Here is a 22,947-nt window from a genome sequence, read left to right on the forward strand (position 1 = left end):
GGTACACAGAAAGAGCACTGAATTAAGACTCAAGAATCCTGGATTCTGCCTCTACCCTTAGCACAGTTAAGTTGAAATGCTTGCCACTTCACCCTTCTGGGTCTCAGTTTCTTAGCTATAAAATGAGTGGACTAGACTAACCTTTCAGCAACATTCTTTCCAGGACTTTCTTAATGTTGTCTAGGATTTCTGAAGATCTACTTACTATAACGCAGTGCCAATTTCTATTAATATGCATATATATGGATATACAATCTAATATACATTATATATAATATTTGCATTTGTTTTACATATAGAATGAATAAACACATCTATTATTTATATGAAAAATTGCAGGTATATTAAATTGCTAGAACTGAAATATTTTAGGGTGGGATCTATGAAGCCAGCTGAGATATTTCCCATGGCAAGGCATTGCCTAAGGCCTGAAGAAAATGGATTAGGTCAAGCTTCAGTAACGGTGTTTGACTATAGAAATGCATGTTCATCTCATATGTGTGCGTATCAAATACAACTTGTTTTTACTCTAGCACAGATATTCTTGTTCTAAAAAGTCAAAACAAATATTCTGAAATTATGCCCAGAATTTTAATTTTAAAATTTACATGATGTTTATGTATGAGCACCAGGCACGTAACCTGGCATTCAAATCGTCTCAGTATAATTTTTCTATTACTCTCTAAATATCATGTGCAATTTCAAAAGAAACTTGCAGTTGGCTTTTCAGAATGCAAATCTTGTTATAAAATACACCTGAGCTTTAGAAACATAGCTTCTGGAAACTTGGGCTTCCCTGGTGGCTCAGAGGTTAAAGCGTCTGCCTGCAATGTGGGAGACCCAGGTTCAATCCCTGGGTCAGGAAGATCCCCTGGAGAAGGAAATGGCAACCCACTCCAGTATTCTTGCCTGGAGAATCCCCTGGATGGAGGAGCCTGGTAGACTACAGTCCACAGGGTTGCAAAGAGTCAGACATGACTGAGCGACTTCACTTCACTTCACTTCACTAGGAAACATAACTGCAGTTAAAATTTTGTGGGCAGATGGTTTCATATGTGGCTAAAATGCATGGCTGCTGCTGCTGCTAAGTCGCTTCAGTTGTGTCTGACTCTGTGCGACCCCATAGAAGGCAGCCCACCAGACTCCCCCGTACCTGGGATTCTCCAGGCAAGAACACTGGAGTGGGTTGCCATTTCCTTCTCCAATGTATGAGAGTGAACAGTGAAAGTGAACTCGCTCAGTCATGTCCGACTCTTAGTGACCCTATGGGCTGCACCCTACCAGGCTCCTCCGCCCACGGGATTTTCCAGGCAAGAGTATGAAGTGGGGTGCCATTGCCTTCTCCAAAATGCATGGGGTGGGGGGACAAAAATCAAGGCCATATATTTTCACCTGTAAGTCAAAGGAAGCTATCTATAGATTATGAGACATCTATTTCAGTTCTCATCTGAGAGATGAAAAGCTGAGGTATAAAGCTGTTTTTAATATTGTTTTATAGCTGCGGTTGACTAGGAAGAAGTGATGAGAATGTGGGTAACGTTTTCTTCCAAAAAGTTTTATCAAGAGTGTTAAGTTTATTTGGAGATATATATCTTAATGAGGCTACATCATGAATACACTTTCCTGTACGAAATCAGTGATTTATGCCCACCATGAACTGCGAAAGGATAGCCTGGTGCCAACACCAGGATCACCCTGGAGAGAGGAGTGTCCCGCCTGGTACATGGCCCCCTCCACACAGCCCGTGAGCACTCGCCATCGTGAGCACTGGCGCTAACTAAAGTAAACACCTTTACTTTCCAGCTGCTGCTAATTGGTTTGGGAATATTTATGTAAGTGTTGATTTTAAAGTTAAAAATAGCACAGTGATGTTTAAATCCAGCTCATTCTGGCTGTCAGAAATGCTCCTGTGATCCTGAAAGTGTTGCTAAAAATGTTCACTTTTTAAAAATTGTACTAATTAAACTTGTCTGTTGTGAGAGCCACATACATAGGTTCCCTGCTCTGATAATCAAAGAGGTAAAGGACAGACTTCTTAAAGGTCTTTGCCTGGCTAGCAAGACAAAACCTCCTGCTAAACTGTATTAGGGAGCAAAGGATTGTAATGCGAACAAAAGAAAGAGTAAATTTCAACATAGCTTCATTCCTTTATAATGCCACTGATCGTATCTATTTTGACATTAAAATAAATATTATAATCATTTTACCAGTAAGATTGAGGGTAGAGCTTCACAAACCATTGTGTTTTCTGGAGGCAAGTTTGAGGATTTGAAGTCACATAATTAAAATTTCTCAAGCCTGAAGTTGAAGAAATATAGTGGCTATTCAACACTCATTGTTTATTCCCTAGCTCTTCATCATCAGATTATTTTTGCCCCTTTATTTCCAAATTTAAAAGTCATGATTTTACAGATTTGTCTCAAAGTTATTCAAATAAGCTGTGAGAAAAAAAAAAATATATGTATATATAATTTTCAATTTTAAATGTGTGATTTTGTGACTCGTCATTTCATTATGTTATTTAGTATAGGAAAAGTCTAAGTGCTCTTAAATCATTGTTTGTTATTCATTTGGTAAGTAAAAAAAAAAAAAAAATGACTTTATAGACCCTGTCAAGAGATAAGCTGCCTTTGTCTAAGCCTTGAAGCACTGCACCGCTGCAGTGCTGTTGAAGTCAGTTTGAAACTGGCTTTGTTTCCTTATAGGATGCCCTAAGCATCTGTCTGCTGGCCCCATCTCTAGAGAATATGAAAGAATTCTTCCACTGCAATATGTAGAAATGATTTTGGCAAGTGACAAGCACTGCCTGTTAGTTGAGATGATAAACTATAATTACTACCTTCTTGATAGCTGTGGCCAGGCGGAGTTTTTGCTGCTACTTTTAAAATAGTAGAACTCTTGTCTTAGACATATGTCTGTGAATGTTGTTCCTTAAGTCTGTAGTGATTGACGTGATTGCTATAAAACTGTAGTCAGTTCAGAATTACCCTTGAGCAGATTATCACATTGCAATTGGCCCAATATTGCTTTCAAATTCTAACTGACATTTTCATATACTTGGAGCATTAAGTACTTTGTTGACATAAATAAAACCTTTACTTACTATCTAAGTAGAACTAGAAAAAAGTCCTTTGAACCTCGCAGAAGGTTGATTTGAACCGGAAAATATGTTATTTTCTTACCCTGGCATGGGATCAACAAGAAAATTGTAGTTGGAATAGGAGCAAAGAATCAAAAACAGTTAAAACCATATTACAAACATCCCAGTTTTTTCATTGACATTTTGAGGATATATGTTTATATAGAATTACAAAGCCAAAATGAATATTTATTTTAATAACTGCCACTGTTAACTGTTCATAGATTAGACTTCATTTTAAGATGGTAATACTCTCTAAATTGAGCTACAGGTCCAGTGTGATCCTTATCAAAACCCAGCTGGCATTTTTGCAAAAAAAAAAAAAAAAAAAAAAAGATGATGCTCAGATTCTAAAATTCGTATGAAAAGGCAAGACATCCAGAATAGTCAAAACAAACATTTAAAAAAAAGGCAGAATTTAGTACAAAGCTACAATATGCAAGACTATGTAGTACTAACGTAGAATACAGATCAATGGGATAAAATTGAGAGTCCAGAAATCAACTGTGCATTTTTGGTCAAATGAGTTTTGATAAGGGCATTAATACAGCTAATGCTGGCATAACTTAATATCTGCATGCAAAGAAGAAATTGTATTCCCTACCTCACACCATGTACGAAAATTAACTCAAAATAGTAATAGACCTAAATATAAGAGCTAACACTATAGAACTCTTAGGAAAAACAGGAATAAATCTTTGTGACCTTGAATTAGGCACTATTTCTTAGATACAACACCAAACACAGTAACAGAAAAAAACGTAAATTACACTTCATTAAAATTCTAAACTTTTGTGCTTCAAAGAGGCCATCAAGAAAGTGAAGTCAGAGCCCATAGAATGGGAGAAATTTTGGATATCTGGTTTCCCTGGTGGGTCAGATGGTAAAGAATCAGCCTGCAATGGCAGGAGACCCAGATTCCATCACTGGGTTGGGAAGATCCCCTGGAGAAGGGAAGTGAACCCACTCCGATATTCTTGCCTGGAGAATTCCATGGACAGAGGAGGCTGGTGACCTACAGTCCATGGGGTTGCAAAGAATCAGACACAACTGAGTGACTAATATTTCACTTTTGCTTTCTTTTCAAGTAATTTGTACACAGAATATTTAGAAAAATCTTACAATTCAACAATAAATATACAAATAACTAGGCATTTCCTCAAAGAAGATACACAAATGTCTTACAGTCATGTGCAAAGATGCTCACCATCATTTATCATTAGGGAAATGAAAATCATTAGTTTTCAGGTATACGCAAACAAAAACTTCAACACCCACTATGATGGCTAATTTTTGTTTAAAGAAAAGCAATGAGTGTTGGCAAGGATTTGGAGAATTTGGAAGCTTCAGATATTACTGATGGGAATCCAAAATTGTGCAGATATTTTAGAAATACTATAGCTGTCCTCAAAATGTTAAGCATTTAGTTACTATCTGACCCAGCAATTCCACTCCTCAGTATATACCTGAGAGAAATGAAACATATTGGCATACATAAGAACTTCTCATTCTTAGCTTTATTTCAGAGTTGAACACTATTTCAAATGGTCACAGCAACATAATTCATAATCATAAGCAAGTGTGGAAACAACTGAAATCAATTCAGTTCAATCACTCCGTGTGTCTGACTCTTTGCCACCCCATGGACTGCAGCATGCCAGGCTTCCCTGTCCATCACCAATTCCTAGAGCTTGTTCAAACTCATGTCCATCCAGTTGGTGATGCCATCCAACCATCTCATCTTCTGTCATCCCCTACTTCTCCTGCCTTCAATCTTTCCTAGAATCAGCATCTTTTCCAATGAGTCAGTTCTTTGCATCAGGTGGCCAAAGTACTGGAGCTTCAGCTTCAGCATCAGTCCTTCCAATTAATATTCAGGACTGATCTCCTTTAGGATGGGCTGGTTTGATCTCCTTGTAGTCCTAGGGACTCTCAAGAGTCTTTTCCAACACCACAGTTCAAAAGCATCAATTCTTCGGCCCTCAGCTTTCTTTATAGTCCAGCTCTCACTACTGGAAGAACAATAGCTTTGACTATATGAACCTTTGTTGGCAAAGTAATGTCTCTACTTTTTAATATGCTGTCTAGGTTGGTCATAGCTTTTCTTCCAAGGAGCAAGCGTCTTTTAATTTCATGGCTGCAGTCACCATCTACAGTGAGTTTGGAGCCAGAAAAAATAAAGTCTCTCACTGTTTCTATTGTTTCCTCATCTATTTGCTCTGAAGTGATGGGACTGGATACCATGATCTTAGTTTTGTGAATGTTGAGTTTTAAGCTAGCTTTTTCACTCTCCTCTTTCACCATCATCAAGAGTCTCTTTAGTTCTTCTTTGCTTTCTGCCATAAGGGTGGTGTCATCTGCATATCTGAGGTTATTGCTATTTTTCCCAGCAATCTTGATTCCAGCTTGTGCTTCATCCAGACCAGAATTTTGCATGATTTACTCTGCATATAAGTTAAATAAGCAGGGTGACAATATACAGACTTGACGTACTCCTTTCCCGATATGGAACCAATCTGTTATTCCATGTCCAGTTCTAGCTGTTGCTTCTTGACCTGCATACAGATTTCTCAGGAGGCAGGTAAGGTGGTCTGGTATTCCCGTCTCTTTAAGAATTTTCCACAGTTTGTTGTGATCCACACAGTCAAAGGCTTTGGCGTAGTCAATAAAGCATATGTTTTTCTGGAACTCTCTTGCTTTTTTGATGATCCAACAGGTGTTGGCAATGTGATCTCTGGTTTCTCTGCCTTTTCTAAATCCACCTTGAACATCTGAAAGTTCATGGTTCACATACTGTTGAAGACTGGCTTGGAGAATTTTGAGCATTGCTTTGCTAGCATGAGAGATGAGTGCAACTCAAATGCCCATCGAGTAATGAATGAGTAAACAGAATGTGCTACATACATACAGTGGAATATTACTTAACCAAAAAAGGGAATGAAATATTGATACATGCCGCAACATGGGAGGGTCTTAAGGACATCATGATAAATGATAGAAGCCACATATCTTATGATAATGTTTATAAAAAATTGTTCAGAACTGGTAAATCCTTAGTGACAGACAGTAGCTTAATGATTGCAATGGGCAAGCAGGAACGATGCACTATTCTGGCTAATGAGTATGAGGTTATTTTGTGGAATTTTGAAATTACTCTAAAATTAGATATTGGCGATGGTTGCAAAACTCTGTGAATAAGTTTAAAAGGACTGGATTGTACTATTTTCAAAGGGTGAATTTAATGTTATGTATGTCATATCTTAATAAAGCTTTTATAAAGAAAAAATAAGTGAAAGTGAAAGTGTTAGTTACTTAGTCGTTTCTGACTCTTTGTGACCCCATGTACTATAACCTACCAGGCTCCTTGGTCCATGGGATTCTCCAGGCAAAAGTACTGGAGTGGGTTGCCATTTCCTTCTCCAGGGGATCTTCCCAACCTAGGGATCCAACCCTGGTCTCCCACACGGCAGGCAGATTTTTTATCTTGGCTCCGAAAACTCCAGTCAAGCCTTTGCTGCTGCTGCTGCTAAGTCACTTCAGTCATGTCCGACTCTATGCAACCCCATAGATGGAAGCCCACCAGGCTCCCCCGTCCCTGGGATTCTCCAGGCAAGAACACTGGAGTGGGTTGCCATTTCCTTCTCCAATGCATGAAAGTGAAAAGTGAAAGTGAAGTCGCTCAGTCGTGTCTGACTCTTCGCAACCCCATGGACTGCAGCCTATGAGGCTCCTCCACCCATGGGATTTCCTAGGCAAGAGTACTGGAGTGGGTTGCCATTGCCTTCTCCAAGTCAAGTCTTTAGATGACTGTAATTGCAGCCCAAAGGTCCGTCTAGTCAAGGCTATGGTTTTTCCAGTGGTCATGTATGGATGTGAGAGTTGGACTATGAAGAAAGCTGAACACCAAAGAATTGATGCTTTTGAACTGTGGTGTTGGAGAAGACTCTTGAGAGTCTTTACTTTGCCAACAAAGGTATGTCTAGTCAAAGCTATGGTTTTTCCAGTAGTCATGTGTTGATGTGAGAGTTGGACTGTGAAGAAAGCTGAGCGCTGAAGAGTTGATGGTTTTGAACTGTGGTGTTGGAGAAGACTCTTGAGAGTCCCTTGGACTGCAAGGAGATCCAACCAGTCCATTCTGAAGGAGATCATCCCTGGGTGTTCTTTGGAAGGAATGATGCTAAAGCTGAAACTCTAGTACTTTGGCCACCTCATGCAAAGAGTTGACTCATTGGAAAAGACGCTGATGCTGGGAGGGATTGGGGGCAGGAGGAGAAGGGGACGACAGAGGATGAGATGGCTGGATGGCATCACTGACTTGATGGACATGAGGGAGGCCTGGCGTGCTGGGATTCATGGGGTCACAAAGAGTCAGACACAACTGAGTGACTGAACTGAACGGAACTGAATTGCAGCCCTGCTGACACCTAAATTCTACCTCAATGAGAGATTCTACCCCAGAACCACCCAGCCAAGTCAATTCTAAGTTTCTCACAGACACTGTGGGAGATACACAGATAATACCACCCTTTTGGTAGAAAGCTAAGAAGAACTAAAGAGCCTCTTGATGAAAGTGAAAGAGGAGAGTGAAAAGATAAGCTTAAAACTCAACATTCAGAAAACTAAGATCATGGTATCCAGTGCCATCACTTCATGGCCAATAGATAGGGAAACAATGGAAACAGTGAGAGACTTTTTATTTTTTAGGCTCCAAAAGCACTGCAGATGGTAAATACAGCCATGAAATTAAAGGACACTTACTCCTTGGAAGAAAAGCTATGACAAACCTAGACAGTATATTAAAAAGCAGAGACATTACTTTGCCAACAAAGGTATGTCTAGTCAAAGCTATGGTTTTTCCAGTAGTCATGTGTTGATGTGAGAGTTGGACTGTGAAGAAAGCTGAGTGCTGAAGAGTTGATGGTTTTGAACTGTGGTGTTGGAGAAGACTCTTGAGAGTCCCTTGGACTGCAAGGAGATCCAACCAGTCAATTGAAGGAAATCAATTAAAGGAATTAAAGGAAATTAAATTAAAGTCAATTAAAGGAAATCAGTCCTGAATATTCATTGGAAGGACTGATGCTGAAGCTGAAACTCCAGTATTTTGGTCAGCTGATGTGATGAACTGACTCATTGGAAAAGACCCTGATAATGGGAAAGATTAAAGGCAGGAGAAGGGGATGACCGAGGATGAGATGGTTGGATGGCATCACTAACTCAATGGATATGAGTTTGAGTCAGCTCTGGGAATTGGTGATAGACAGGGAAGCCTAGCGTACTGCAGTCCATGGAGTCGCAAAGAGTCAGACATGACTGAGTGACTGAACTGAAGTGAACTGAATTTTGAACTTACTGCAGATCATTAGGAAACTAATATAATATCATTCAGCTTATTTCTTCATTAACATTCACTAAATCCTGTGTATTGTGTGCTTAATATAGAGAGAACTAGATACAGCCTCCACCTTTATAGAGCTCCCTCTTGTGATAGATGAGAAAGTTAATGATTTTGACATAAATGCAGCCATCAAATGTTTTGATATGGGCTCTAGTTATATCAAATGATGATATGATATATTTTATTAAATTTTCTACTCAAGTGTTTTGTAACCTCCCCAATCCAGTGTTGTTTCTATGTAAACATATATCAAGCACTTCATAATAAGGTGAAGGTTTGAAAACTTTCAGAACCATTCACCTTTTAAGATTTGGTGCCTTCAACTAAAATGTGTCCTTTAACTTTTTGGATTTTTTTTTCCTTTCTTCATGAAGAGGAGAAAGCAAATAAATGTTTAAAAATTTAGTGCAGATCAAATCCTTCACCAAACTCTCAACCCCTAAGTTTGAGATGTTGGTTTTCAATCTAAAAATGAAATACATTAAAAAAAAATCAAGTCACAGTGACATACTGCTTGATTTGTGCCTCTATGTCCTGTTTTCTTCCAAATGTTAACCTTATACCTTTATGTCCAACCTTTTAACTCATCTATTGTGTTTTTTTTTTATTGAAATTGCATCTTTAGACCCATGAACGCTCCATGTGATCGTTCACTGAAACTCAAGTCCTTAACATGTGCTATCTGTGGCTGGGATCCTGAAGAGCGGTGTGTCTGCAAAATTACTCTGTTAGAGTTCAGTTCCAAAGCCTAACAGAGAACTAACGTCTTACTTAAATGAAACCCTAAAGTGGGCTGGCTTTCTAGAATCTATTCTCTCCTCAATGTAACATCCAACTGAATTTTGCCACCGTCCTGGAGTGCAGGACCTCTCTCACCCTCTTCCTTCTTTGTAGTAGAAGACTGTTTACCATTTTAGAAGTTAAATGGTTAATTTTAGTTTCTCTGCGCTGAAGAGCATCCTCAGAATGAAAGTCTTAAGACAAGTGAGAACTCCAGATTTCTTATCCTGCACTTCTCCTGCTACACTTTTGATAGAAGTGACCTTCCTAGGCAACTGTTTTTTTCATGGATTTTGCTTTTTATTTTGTGCCACTGAAGTGGGTACAAGCATGTACAGTACATTAAAGCTAATACATCACCCCTGTCAGTGGCACCTTCCCTTTGGTACCCCTTTTCCTTGCTGATTTAAAACACTCAGTCCCCAGTGCTTATGGTTGAGTAGCAGGAAGCTAAATGATGTATTCCAAAGCTCTTAACATACTGCCTGGTGTAAATGGTCCATGTGAGTATTTCAGAAACGAAACGGAAGAGAAAAGAACATTGAAAACACTGAAAAGATTAACACCTTTTTCCAGCCTTCAAAGAAATCGGAGTGCACTGTATATATCCAGAATAAAACCATTTATTCTCTCCCATTGAGACTTTTTATTCAGATTTTCAATTCTATGTGCATAGCATCCACATACTTATGGTTTGTTTCACTACAGAATTCCACGGAGGAATTAGAAGATGGAGAAGTTATGAATGGTATGCAGACAGAACTACTGACATCACCAAAAACTATGGATGTGTTGAGGTATTCTATTTATGTGAATAAGAATATTTTATTTCAATTGAATGTTTTTTTAACTTATAGTTGTTTTATTTTATAGAAAAAATCAAGATAAGAATACTTGAGTGAAACCTGATTCTAAAATTAATTGCTAAATTACTTTTCTTTTTTTACATGAGAAATTCCTGACAAACACGTACAAATGAGCCTCAATCCTTCCAAACTTTTTCTGCAACCTAGATTTCTTAATTGTTTTTTTTTCTTCTGTTTGAGCTACAGCTTAAAGTGAACATTTCAGAATTCATTGTGGTGTGGTGTTCTACTTTGACATTAGCTCTTTGAATACTACTTTGCACTGCATTTTAACAATCTTGCAATATTTACTCTATGTATATAAAATGAACCTAGCCTATCAACCCAGATTTTTATGTTTTTAATGTAAGTAATTTGTATACAAAATCAGTTGTTCTCATGGTTATGGGTACTTGCTTTGCTCTGTGATAATTTTTAGCTCGTCCCTAGCTACTGCCTGGGTTCAAGTTCCAGCTCTGCAGCTTATTAGTTCTAGGAGCTTAGGCAAGTTGCTCGTCAATCTTTGCCTTAGTTTCTGTTACGTAAAATGGAAATAAAAATAAAATAAAAAGGAAATAAAACTCCTTCAGAGTTAACTGTTAACTAAACTGTTACCTAAAGACAAAGTTAGTTAATAAAGTGCTGTGAACAGTGCCTGAGGCAGAGTAAGCCCTGTTGCTGTCGTTACCAATTTCAACATCATCATCATCTCTGTTTTCATCACTGTCATCATCATTTTTAAAGTTGCTTCAAAATTTGCGTGAAAATTTTGTGTCTAATAGATTGTTGGCTTTAACACTGGAAAGTGATGCTTCTGAGATTGGTGGTCATTCATTCATTCATTTAGTCAACATACTTCTTTCATTCATTCCAGTTAGTTATAAATGCCAAGCATGTTACCTGGAATTAATGTAAGAAAAAAAAAAATGTGTGATCATCTTTTATCCCACTGCTTTACTGTGTAGATTTTCCTCAAGCTTATAATTTATGGCCATATGACAGTTACTCTTTATTTAGATTGTGTTTCTTTGATTAATGAGTTGCACAATATTAAAAACTTGATGCAGGAAATCTCTAGGGCCCTGTGTTTTTAGAAGCTTGATAAGATTATTTTTGGAGGTAGACATAATGAATGCAATACTCTTATTCTGTTTGCCTTTAATTTCATTTTTCTTTACATGTTAGCTTTTTGGAAAGTTTGCTAAAGTCCCTACTAAGTATTTATAGAGTGAACAATTGTTTGGTTTACAGCTGCATGAAAAAATTAGCTAAGCTTTCTCTAGATACAAGGGATTCAGAGGAATGGAGTACAAGATTTTTTAAAAATAATATTTAATTAAAATATGTATTTGATTATCCCAACAGACTTTTTGTATGAGTTTAATTATCACTTTTAGCAGGCTAAGGAATTGTAATTGAGAGCAATTAACTTCTAGAGACCCAATCTACACCCACCACTCTTGTCTCCAAATCCTTTGACTCTAGCGTTACATGTTGTGTGTGCCTTCTCTGATTCCTGGGTGTTTTATTTCACTTTGCCTAACCAAGACTAGGAAACTTCATGTTGTGAGCACCAGTGTAGGAAAAGTCATCTGAAATTAGTTTAAGGCCAAGTTCAGAAAGTAGAGTGAGTGACTGAAGTCACTCAATCGTGTCCAACTCTTTGCGACCCCATGGACTGTAGCCTGCCAGGCTCCTCTGTCCATGGGATTTTCCAGGCAATAGTCCTGAAGTGGATTGCCATTTCCTTCTCCAGGGGATCTTCCCAACCCGGGGATCAAACTCTGGTCTCCCGCATTATAGACAGACGCTTTACCGTCTGAGCCACCAGGGAAGTTGAGTGAGTGCAGACTCCATTAAAGACTCTTGAATGGAGGGAGGATGAGAAGAAATGTGAAACTAAGGGAGGGGTCAGGAAGCTGGGGTGGGCAGGTGACTGCAGCAGGAAGCCTAGAGATTAAATTGTAGGGGAGAATTCTTTATGTGTATAATGTATTTGTATAATGTTCTCTCTTTGTTTCTTTAATGCCAACAACTCTATTAGGAACTTATCTTAATTCCCTCATTGTTCAAATGAGGAAACATACTTTGGTACTTACTTTAAATGATTTACTCAGACACCTGCCTCAAAGCCACCAAAAGGATGCACTTTGTCTGTAATTTCATAAGTTAATATTTCCTCCCAAAACAAAGCATCTCCCTCTTCCTGCCCTCAGTTCTGTCTCTTCCTTACTTTAAACTAGTGGCCGATCACTGGATTGACTAATATTAAAGACACTGTGCATTTGTCTTCTGTGGAGAAGTTAGACTTGCAGCCATTCATCTGCAGCCCCTGTTGTATTTTGTTTCTCAGGCTTCATGCCTTTCTTCTGTAAGGAACCAAGTGAAGCACTTTCCATCTAATTCTTGCCATAGCCATTCACAACAGGCTCATTTTAAGCCACTGATTCTGTACTTTCACTCATGAAAGTGAAAGTCGCTCAGTCAGGTCTGACTCTTTGCAGCCCCATGGACTGTCCATGTAATTCTCCAGGCCAGAATACTGGAGTGGGTAGCCTTTCCCTTCTCCAGGGGATCTTCCCAACCCAGGGATCGAACCCAGATCTCCTGCATTGCACGCGGATTCTTTACCAACTGAGCTATCAGGGAAGCACTAGGTAGCCACTGGTTCCAGTAACTATTCAAATCAATTTTGTCAGTCAGACCTTAGAACATGTAACTTGCTTAACACTATTCGACCTAATGCTTGATGACTATCTGCATTTGTGTTGGTAGATCTTAGAAAGTTCTATAGTTAGCTATTTTGAGTTTCGTGAAAGTTTCCAACTTTTCTCTTTGTAACTGAAATATTTTTTTTCCTTTGCCCTAGAGTTCATTTTTTGTCTCTTTTTCATAAGTCCTGCCGATCTCTTTTTTCTTTCCACTGCTCAAATAGCCTTCTCACCTCCTTCTCTACATTTTCTATTTTCAGTCCACCTCCAAAACATAAGTAAATGTGTATATACCCTGCTCACTCGTCCTTGAACTCTTTTCTGCTTTAACAAATAACTTTAATAGCATATTTTCACATCTTAGTAAAATCTCATTTTATGAGATGTGTATTCAGGTAACTGTGTCTAGCCCTCCTTGCTTTGTTTATCTTCCATGAGGGTCTTTATACAGAGATTTCCATAGAACACCACTGGGTATAAATAACACTGAGTGGTTTTATTTTTCCCCTTTTAAAATAAACTTAAAACATAGACTTGTCTATGATGTTTCCTTTTTCATATGGCTTTCCTTACCATCTTGAAATAAATAATGGATAGCAATTTATAAAGATCTGGTAAACATAGTCTGTAAAACTTGTAATGGTTGTCTATAGCACTAATAGATCTAATTCTCTAAGTATCTACATATTACAATCAACAAAATTGAAAGTCTTTTATGCTCCTTTTTTGGGGATAGTAATATTTTTGTGATAGTAATTTAACATGTGTCAAATATTATGCCAGCCAAAATAATTGTGACTGTCACATATAAAGAGAGCATAAATGTTTATTCTGAAATACTGAAAAAGAGAATCTTACAAAGTTGAAATGAACCTTAATACTGCATCCCCCAAAAAAGTTTTAGTGTTTTGAAATAAGATTGATTACTTTAACAAATTATAGAATTTGCTTTTAAGTGAATGTAAAAATGCAAGGTTGATGATTACTAAAGAGTAGGTATCTGTCTGATACATAGAATTTATTATGTCTTACTCATTGGAAAAGACTCTGCTGCTGGGAGGGATTGGGGGCAGAAGGAGAAGGGGACGACAGAGGATGAGATGGCTGGATGGCATCACTGACTCGATGGATGTGAGTCTGGGTGAACTCTGGGAGTTGGTGACGGACAGGGAGGCCTGGCATGCTGCGATTCATGGGGTCTTAAGAGCCGGACACGACTGAGCGACTGAACTGAACTGAACAGGAGAGGTTATGAGTGGGATAAAGAAATACTTGCAAACTAGAAAAAAAGAATCCATAAAGCCATCCTAATTTTTTTAAGCTGAAATCTTATTGTCTAGACTAAACATTTATATTCCAAAACCCTCTGTATAAAACATATGAATGCTATCTATCAGCATGTGGATATTTAATGCACTTATTAAGAAACATTTGTATTATGTTCTAGGTACAAAACTGTAAAAATATATTATAAAAGGTAAAGATAATAAAGTTTCAATGGTTAAACAATGTTGTAGTCTGTTTTTAAAAGTCTTTGCAACATTATAGTAACCCTAGAATGTGAATGCTTTGGTTTTAGTGTTTCTCACATACCTAAAAATGTACTATAAATCTGTTATTATATAAAAGTTATTTCTTTATGGTCCATTGAAAGGTACAGAACCTTCTCTTCCCACCAGACATTTTATATTCAGGACCTATAATGCATACTTATATATATTCAATAGTATTTCATATGCATATTTTTCATATGAAATATATGCATATACTCACACAGGAAGTATAGAGAAGAATATATTTTATTCCATGATACTAGCACTGTAAGATTTATTTTTTTTCCTAACTTTTATTCTAGGGTTCTGTTATAACCTGCTTGACTGAACAAATTTTAAATATATCAGCAATATCTGAGCAAAACTCATTTGAAATTTATTATCAATTTTGAAATTCCATCATATTCCATAAATGTTGGAAGCTAACAGGCTCTTTTTTGCAGTTCTTAATGATAATAGGTTTGCAATGAAAACACATTAAAAATAAGCCTAATCCACTGATGAGAATATATTTAATGTATTTATTTTAGATTGCTGATAATTTAGGGAGTACTTCATGCAGAGTGAATTCATCAGGCACTTTGCGTTCTTAATGCTGTTCTCAACTTTCCAGCAAGGAGCCAAAATTTCCCCGTTTTCAATTTGGAGCAGAAAAGTATTTGTAGCAGCTGTAGCTCTTAATTTGACATCTAGTTTCAGGTCATTTTCATGTAAATAGGAAACAATAGAGACCTACTTACAATTTCCATAATGGGGATGTTTGCTTCAACTTATCATTTTTCCTCTGGCAATTTTATTTTCTCTCTCTGGGATTACAGGAGCCAATAATTGTTCACGGTTATTATTTTTCATCTTTATAAACACTTGTTAGTTCCACTTTCTATTACTCAAAAGCTCACAACGCCTTGTATATTTCAGTCATATACACTGTCCATTAATGTTTCTGGCTCATCCTTTCCTTAATCTGGAGTAGGTTAGGCAGGTCAGGCTTTCTATTTCTTTCTGTAATACATTTTCTCCAGGCTTTGCAACTTCTTTTTATACCTCTAAAAAAAAAAAGTAGAAGGTGAAAATTTGGAATTGTTCTATTGAATACAACTGATGCCTTATTGAAAGGCTAGTTCAAGTTTTGATGTATAAAGCTTTGACCATGCCAATATGTATTACCAACTGTGGCTTCACAGTTGTTTAAAATGTAATTTTGTGCTTTTTCTAATAAATACATATTTTATTTCATTTTCCCTCTGTTCTGTAGGAAAAGCCATACTTTATATTTAGGCATAGATATGCTTGATTCCATGTATTTTATCCTCTATACAGTAATTTTCAAGTGTGTCTCAATAGGGAGAAATTTCATTTTTTGTGTACATGTTTTAAAATATGTTGATTTATGCAGATTAAGTTAAGTAGGAAGTTATTTTTGTAGGTAGTCATTTCCATTTGTTCCTCTTCTAGGAGAAAAAATAAGAAATCAGATAGCCTTTTAAGCATTTTATTTCCTGGATCTTCTGAACATTCCAGCAAATCATGTACTCCTTTGATTTCATCTCTGCTGTTAAATTTACAGTAGTTGTTAAAATCCAAAGTTTTTTTTGGTTTTCTTTTTAATATGCCACATCTGTTGTTTTGTTTTTGTTTTGGCAAAGACTCATTTGTACTCTCTTTTTCTTTTTTTCTGTCCCAGTGATATGACAAGAACGGTGGAGATTTCTGGGGAAGGAGGCCCCTTGGGAATACATGTAGTGCCTTTCTTTTCATCTCTGAGTGGAAGGTAAGATGTTTTCCTTATATCAGAAGCTCATGCTAATGAAAAACTTGACTTGAGCTCATTTTCCCAAACATTTTTTAGAAGAGGATTAAGTGTATGTCTCTGTTATTTAGATGGACACCTCAGTACATGCTTCTATTGGCCACTTATTTGTTAGAAACAAAATAATATCACTTACTTCTAGGATACAATGGAAAAGAAATCATATTTTCTGTATTTACAATTAAGTAAGAAGTACTTTCTTAAAGTATTCTTATCAGTAACACATATAAACAGAAATCGTGGAAAGACTTTAACATGTGGTTAGATAAATACAGCAACTGAATTTTTAATGTTCAAAAATGCACTTAAAAGAAATATAATAATTCCAAATTGGTATTTCTTGATCTTCTTCATGTTTATGGAACTTCTAATAATAAATATTTTAATATTCTAAGTATATATCAGAAATTCAATATATTCTGATTAGCTAAGTAGCAAAATGCCTTTATTCTGTTTATTTTGTTCCAAAATATAATGTAATCAATCAAAAATAATTTGATACATCCTTTTGAAATTTTAAAGACAAATTTATAAATTCATGCTAGTAAGTGGTAATATTATTGTGTCACCGTTTCTTGAAATTCATGTCTACTTAACTGGATGTATGGAGAAGGAAATAGCAACCCACTCCATTATTCTTGCCTGAAGAATTCCATGGACAGAGGAGCCTGGCAGACTACAGTCCATGGGGTCACAGAGTCAGACACGACTGAATGACTATCACTCACTCCTCGATAACTGGATGTAAAACTTGTTTTACTGAGGAGAATTAAAATGTGTGCCTGAGAGTTAACGTTAGTACCATTTTAACGACCTTATGAAACTAGTATTAGATATTATATTAGTTTTCAAGAGGATGGCTACCTTGAGGACTAGATTGACACTGACAAAGGCTGTCAAAAACTTGAAGAAAATCAGTTTCTCCCTGTTTGACATTATTTAAATTATTTTGTTAAATTTATTTTCTTAAATGTATCATTAAAAAGACAAAGCACCTGATTTTAGTTTAAGTGTTCGAAGACCAGAAAAGTCAGTTGATTTTCCTCAAGGTCATACAAAATCCAAAATCTCCTGACTTGTCCTCACTCCATTGTTCTTTCTAGAACAAAACTTTCCCCAAAGGTTATATGTACTAATTTACTGGTTCTGAATATTTATTCAATTTGGTCTGCCATATAGTGGCATGAGCAGATTTAGTCATGATATTTTGGTTGGCATCATTTTCAGCAGGTAGCCATCTGCTACCTGTAATTGCAAAGTCATCACCTTTTTTAGCAAATAACATCTGATGCCAAGCTCTTGCTGGAATGAATGTCCCCTAAAAAGAAATGAACTGAAAAACTAGTGGCTCTTATTATCTCATTTCCTGTATGTGTTAATAAGCGTGTTTATAAATGTTATGGGTTATGGCACAGGACAAGCTGAGGTTGTTTTTGATAGACAGAGCAAGTATTTACCCAGTTGTCACAAGAAATTCTAATGGCTTTTGGCAGAAGTGTACTGATAGAGCTTTGTGAAATACCAGCGTGGCTAAATTACTAGGCCCTTTAGCTTAATGAGGCCGGAATAGAACACAAGATCATCCCAATTTTCAAACCATGAAGAAATATATAACATGACAGTCACCCTACTTCAATTTCAGTCGTTCGGAAAACAAGTTGACCCTCTAGACTAGAAATCACCTTCTCTCACTTCAAATAAGGAAAACTCACTACAGTGTATTGATTTGCTCCCTGCTCCTTCCTGGTCCTGATTTCTAGCATAAGCCTTGTAGAACAGGAAGAAGAATATTGGACTTGGACTTGAAACAATTGGATTTGGATCTCAGTGTTCTCTTTTGAATAACCTTGGGCAAGTCCCCTAAACTTGCCTCTTGTGAATACTTACTTCACATCAAGATTGTGGGGATTAAATGGCATTAAAAATATTAATACTCCTTGTAAAACATACAATCTATGAATGTGTATATTATTAGGATTATTACTGTTTTGTCTAAAACAGAACAGCCTGGTGCAGAAATGAACTTTTATAAGTTCATGGTCAACTTTTCAGTAACTTTGTGAAATGATTGTATATATATACGTATATATATATATATATATATACGTATATATATATATATATACGTATATATATATATATATTTTTGCTATCCACTAGTATTACAGAAAGGAAATTTAATTAAAAAACATAAAAAAATAATATGGAAGTGGAGACATGAGCCAATAAAAGTTAAGAAGTAATGAGTACAGGCTGAAACAGCACACTTAACTCAACCCATGTGTCTAGAAGCAACTGCATATAGAGCATGTCAGACAAGTGTCTGACTTCATCATGCCATATGGTCACCCTGTGTGAGCACAGAGGGTGGGGGGAGTTAAGGTCATAGTGGTAACTTAGTTCTTAATTTCCTTCCATTTATTGGTTTATGTCATTATTTTAAATTAGAATTTACATTTAATTATTTACTAAGACTACTGTAATTGGCTTTGCCTTTAATTTCTTTTTTATTTTTTTTCTTTTACAAAAATAGAGCCACACCTGTTTTAGAATAAGATCCCTAATCAAAGTTAGAACACCCTGAGTATAACACACTGACTGTTATACTAGACAAGGCCTCGTTGGATTCATTGGGATACAGAATGCTGCTTAAATGGAGAAAAATTGGCTTGCGCAATAAAAACAAAAAAATGTAAAAGAAAAAACACCTAGAGTCCCTGCAAGTAAAAAGCAACTTGATTTCATTAAAAAAAGAAATATATATATATAGTTTTATTTTAGAATTTAAAGCATGAAATCTAATTGTCAGTAAATAAAGATAGCATAGTATACCTGCTTCACAGTAAAAAGAGCTAAATATGAAACAGAAGAAGGAAGGAATGGATGAAGAGGGACTTAAAATGTGAGAAGAAGATATGCTCAGGTAAAAAGTCTCAGCTGGTAAGCGACCAAGGCGGTGTGATACTGTGGGGAGAAAGGAGGAGGCAAGCAGTGGGCGGGTTTGTGCCTACATGATCATTAGAAGCACAAGAAGCAATTGTTACACCTCTCATTCTGCTGGGCTGTGGCCTTCAACCTCCTTATCAGTGGTCCTTAATGCAAATTAGTTTGTTCATTTCAGCCTGTAACTCTTCCGCAGTGTTCATTTTGAAGTCTCAAAGGGCCTTGGTCCCAAAGGAGATTGCGCCCCACAGCCCACCCATCAGGGACAAAGAGGAAAAAGAGGGCCTGTCCTCTGTGCCTTTTCATACTGCTCTGGATGAAATCAAACTGGAGGGGATCCACCCCTTCCATCGAAGAAAGAAGGCAGGAGTGGTTCGTTGCCAGGGACCAAACTAATAAAATCAGCCAGTTTTACATTTTACCAAAATTACCTCTGACACATGGGTTTTACAGTTGGGCTTATTCTGTCAATAAATTTTTCATGGGAAGTTAGGTTATTTAGATGAGTGAGGTTCACATAGCATACTCCAGCTGTAATATGCCAGCTAAATTGCAACCCAGTGGCCTGAAAGAATTAATTCATCTCCCAAAATGTGAAATTAAATCCTAGGGAGCAACATTACATGACTGATGATGTACTGAATTAAATTAAAGGAAGACTTGAATGCTTGTTAAAAAAATATCGCTTACATAAACTAGTTTATAACCACATGTGAGCCTCCTAATGGATCGTGTTATTGTGAATCCACCATAACAAAAATCCAGAATGTGAACTATTAGAGAGTTGTTTAATTTAGGAGAGAAACACTATTTTGTTCTATTTCTTTCTCCCCCCCCCCCTTTTTTTTTTTTTGACATATCAAATAGTTCAATTCTTAATATTATGTTGTGAGATTAAGGTGGGATTAGTACCTTACAAATATTCATTTAAATCTCATATTCTTTATCACATAGTAGTGATGTCCCCTATTCTCCTCCACACAGAATATGACTAGCTCACTAACCTACTAGAATTCGGAAATGAAGCGCCAGTACACGCTTGGCTTGTGACCCAGAGCCTTCCCCTCAGTAGGAGATGGCGTGACTATTTGCTCTCTCATGTATCAGCCCACAGTGTTCATTTAACTGTTTTGCAGTAGAAATCTAAACAGCCCTACATTTGCCTCTCCTCTGGCCTTCTTGAGATGATTCAGGCTCATCAGATGAACTGAATTCCTGAAGGCAGAGGCCCCACCCTGTGGCAACTCCAAACAGGAAGATGGTTTCCTCCTCCATTTTCATTAAAGACTCCTCTTTTTCCATGGCGGACCTGACTATTCACGCATAAACTGTGCTCATGTTTTATTTAGATTTGACTTAATGCAAAGGGAATACGTAATAGCACGTAAGACACCTGTATGGAAGAGTATGACTAGGTAAACAAGAGGATGAGGGAAGAAGAGGCTGGGGGTTTGCTATATCTAGCAGACTCCTCATGGAAGATGTTATCTGTCTTGTCCTGAGAAACCTGGGACCCTTACATGCCACAAGGAACAGGGAAAGCCCTCACATGAGAAATGGCTAAAATATACACAAGTTTGGTTTCTTTTAGTTTTCTTTTTTTTTTTTTAATACAGGGATTTTTATTTTATTTTATTTTTAAACTTTACATAATTGTATTAGTTTTGCCAAATATCAAAATCAGTTCAAATACTACCAGTATGTAATAGGTGCATCCAGGTACACACATATACACACAAAATTCTTTCTTGTTATTGCTGTAGTTTTCTTTTCTCCTGTTCTTTTTCTCCAACTCCCTTTTCCTTCCTCCTATTTTAAGTCACAGCTGTGAGGCACCAATAGGCATGGGATATCCTCTCTGAATGCAGATTCTTCTTGGTTGAAATTTTAGACAACTCTATCCAAACTCCTGCTTTCATCTGGCCACTGTCTCAGAAGTGTGGACTACTCCAGCCTCATCAGATAAGTCCATCAGCTAGCATTCAAGGCCCCTCCACGTGGCACTGGCCTCCCCATCCAGCATGAGCTCCCATCCTGCTTCACTTACACAGACACACCCGGTCACCCCATCTCCATGTGTTCTCTGTCTCCTCTGATCCAAATCCCATTCATTCTCCTGATCCAGTTTATATCCTACTTTCCTCCCAAATTCTTCTATGAAGACTCGGCCTATTGATAACTCCAGATTTTTTTTTTTTTTTTTTTTTAATTTTCCCTGTACTCCAAGCCAGTACTGAGCTGTCGTCCTGGTCCTATAGCCCTGTTTCATATCCCTCCATCCAAAGTGAGTAGAGAACACTCAATACACACTTAATTCAGTGACTCGAACATATGGGACCAAACTTTTTTCTAAATTGAGTAATGTGGTCTGTGCTAAATGTTTTCTTCTCAAAATGCATATAATTAAAAGAGGTAGGAAGATTGCAAAAAGACTATTGTGAAACCTAATCCTCTCCTGTTATCAAATGTCAAGTGCTCCCTCGACACCAACTCAAACTTACTTATTACAGTCAGCCCTTCTGTGATGCCCTCTCTAAACCACGAATCCCGTGTGTCCTCAACTCTACTAAGCGACACTAGCCTTTTCTAAGTTTAGTAAAAGCATGAGGAATGGATCTGTTGATCAACGTGCTCTGGGTTGGTGTTTATGTATATTTGTCTTAGGGGGGTAGTTTCTTCTTTTAGTGAGTTGTGAGGGTAGGTGTGTTTTTCTGATTTTGTTTTGTGTTTTACTAAAGATTTAAATAGCAAACAGTTGCCTGGATGTAAAGCATAATTTCTTTCATAAGGAGGAGTTAGTACTCACTTCTGAACAGCTGCAAGTGGAGAAACAACTTGCATATTATTATTCAGTCATTCTCTTCGATCTAAATGTTGCATTCAGGATTCTAGGACTCTTCATTCGTGGCATTGAAGAAAACAGCAGGTCCAAACGGGAGGGACTGTTTCACGAAAATGAATGTATTGTAAAAATCAACAACGTGGACCTCGTAGACAAAACCTTTGCTCAGTAAGCATTTTTTTTCTTTTTTTTTACTTTATTGCTTCCTAAAATGCTTATTATAATCATTACTGTACTCATTATGATCAAAACTGTAGGTATAATTTCTGGTTAGTTCCCTTTGACTCCAGAACATCCATTTTCAAATGCATCCTGTGTTTGAGCATACTCAGGAGTGGCCTGCACAAGTCCCTGACAGCCCGGAGAAAGACAAAGTATAGAACGAAGCAAGCCTTCTGCCTAGCTGTCTTTTCTGTGACATCGATAGACTGGCTTGTTTTTCTTGGGATACGGGTCAGTTAGACTGGTATTTAATGACTCTTTTCACAGACTGTTAGTTCGGCTTATTAATTAACTTCCTTGGTGTCAGCAGTCTTCCTTAAACTAAATATCTGTGAGAGATGTTTATGAGGACTCACCGAATAATAGAAACAAATGGAAAAAAAATGTAAAATACTCTCCCTCAAGAAATTATTTCTCTGCATGTGAAATGTTATAGGAATAGGTCTTTATACCTAAGAATTAGACTATGCAGCAGTGTACATATGCTTTTTAAAATGTATATTGGCATTGCAATGGAATAAGGGACTAATTACTAATACCCTTTAGTAATAATCATTGAACTCTACTGTTTCAAACAAAAACAACTCTGCCTTCTCGGTGACCATTAGTTGCCAATATTATGTTGGGTAGAAAGGGTGAGTAGTTGTGGACGGAGTGGCAGTGGGCACTAGCTGCTTCAGTGTAGGAAAAAATGAAGCCTCTAGAGA

The 22,947-nt window shown here is 37.1% G+C and overlaps 1 protein-coding gene across 3 annotated transcripts in view; it reads left to right on the forward strand.

The window, feature by feature from the left end:
* The window catches only part of PARD3B (par-3 family cell polarity regulator beta), a 1,151,736-nt gene that overhangs the window by 613,366 nt on the left and 515,423 nt on the right, over positions 1 to 22,947 (forward strand). For all 3 annotated transcript variants that reach the window (XM_019975590.2, XM_070800250.1, XM_070800252.1), the window contains 3 exons: positions 10,023 to 10,111; positions 16,108 to 16,194; positions 22,061 to 22,186. In XM_019975590.2, the coding sequence (XP_019831149.2) occupies positions 10,023 to 10,111; positions 16,108 to 16,194; positions 22,061 to 22,186 (302 nt within the window). The remainder of the gene's footprint in view (positions 1 to 10,022; positions 10,112 to 16,107; positions 16,195 to 22,060; positions 22,187 to 22,947) is intronic.

The sequence above is a fragment of the Bos indicus genome, chromosome 2 (genome assembly GCF_029378745.1).
Source record: "Bos indicus isolate NIAB-ARS_2022 breed Sahiwal x Tharparkar chromosome 2, NIAB-ARS_B.indTharparkar_mat_pri_1.0, whole genome shotgun sequence".
NCBI lineage: Eukaryota > Metazoa > Chordata > Mammalia > Artiodactyla > Bovidae > Bos > Bos indicus.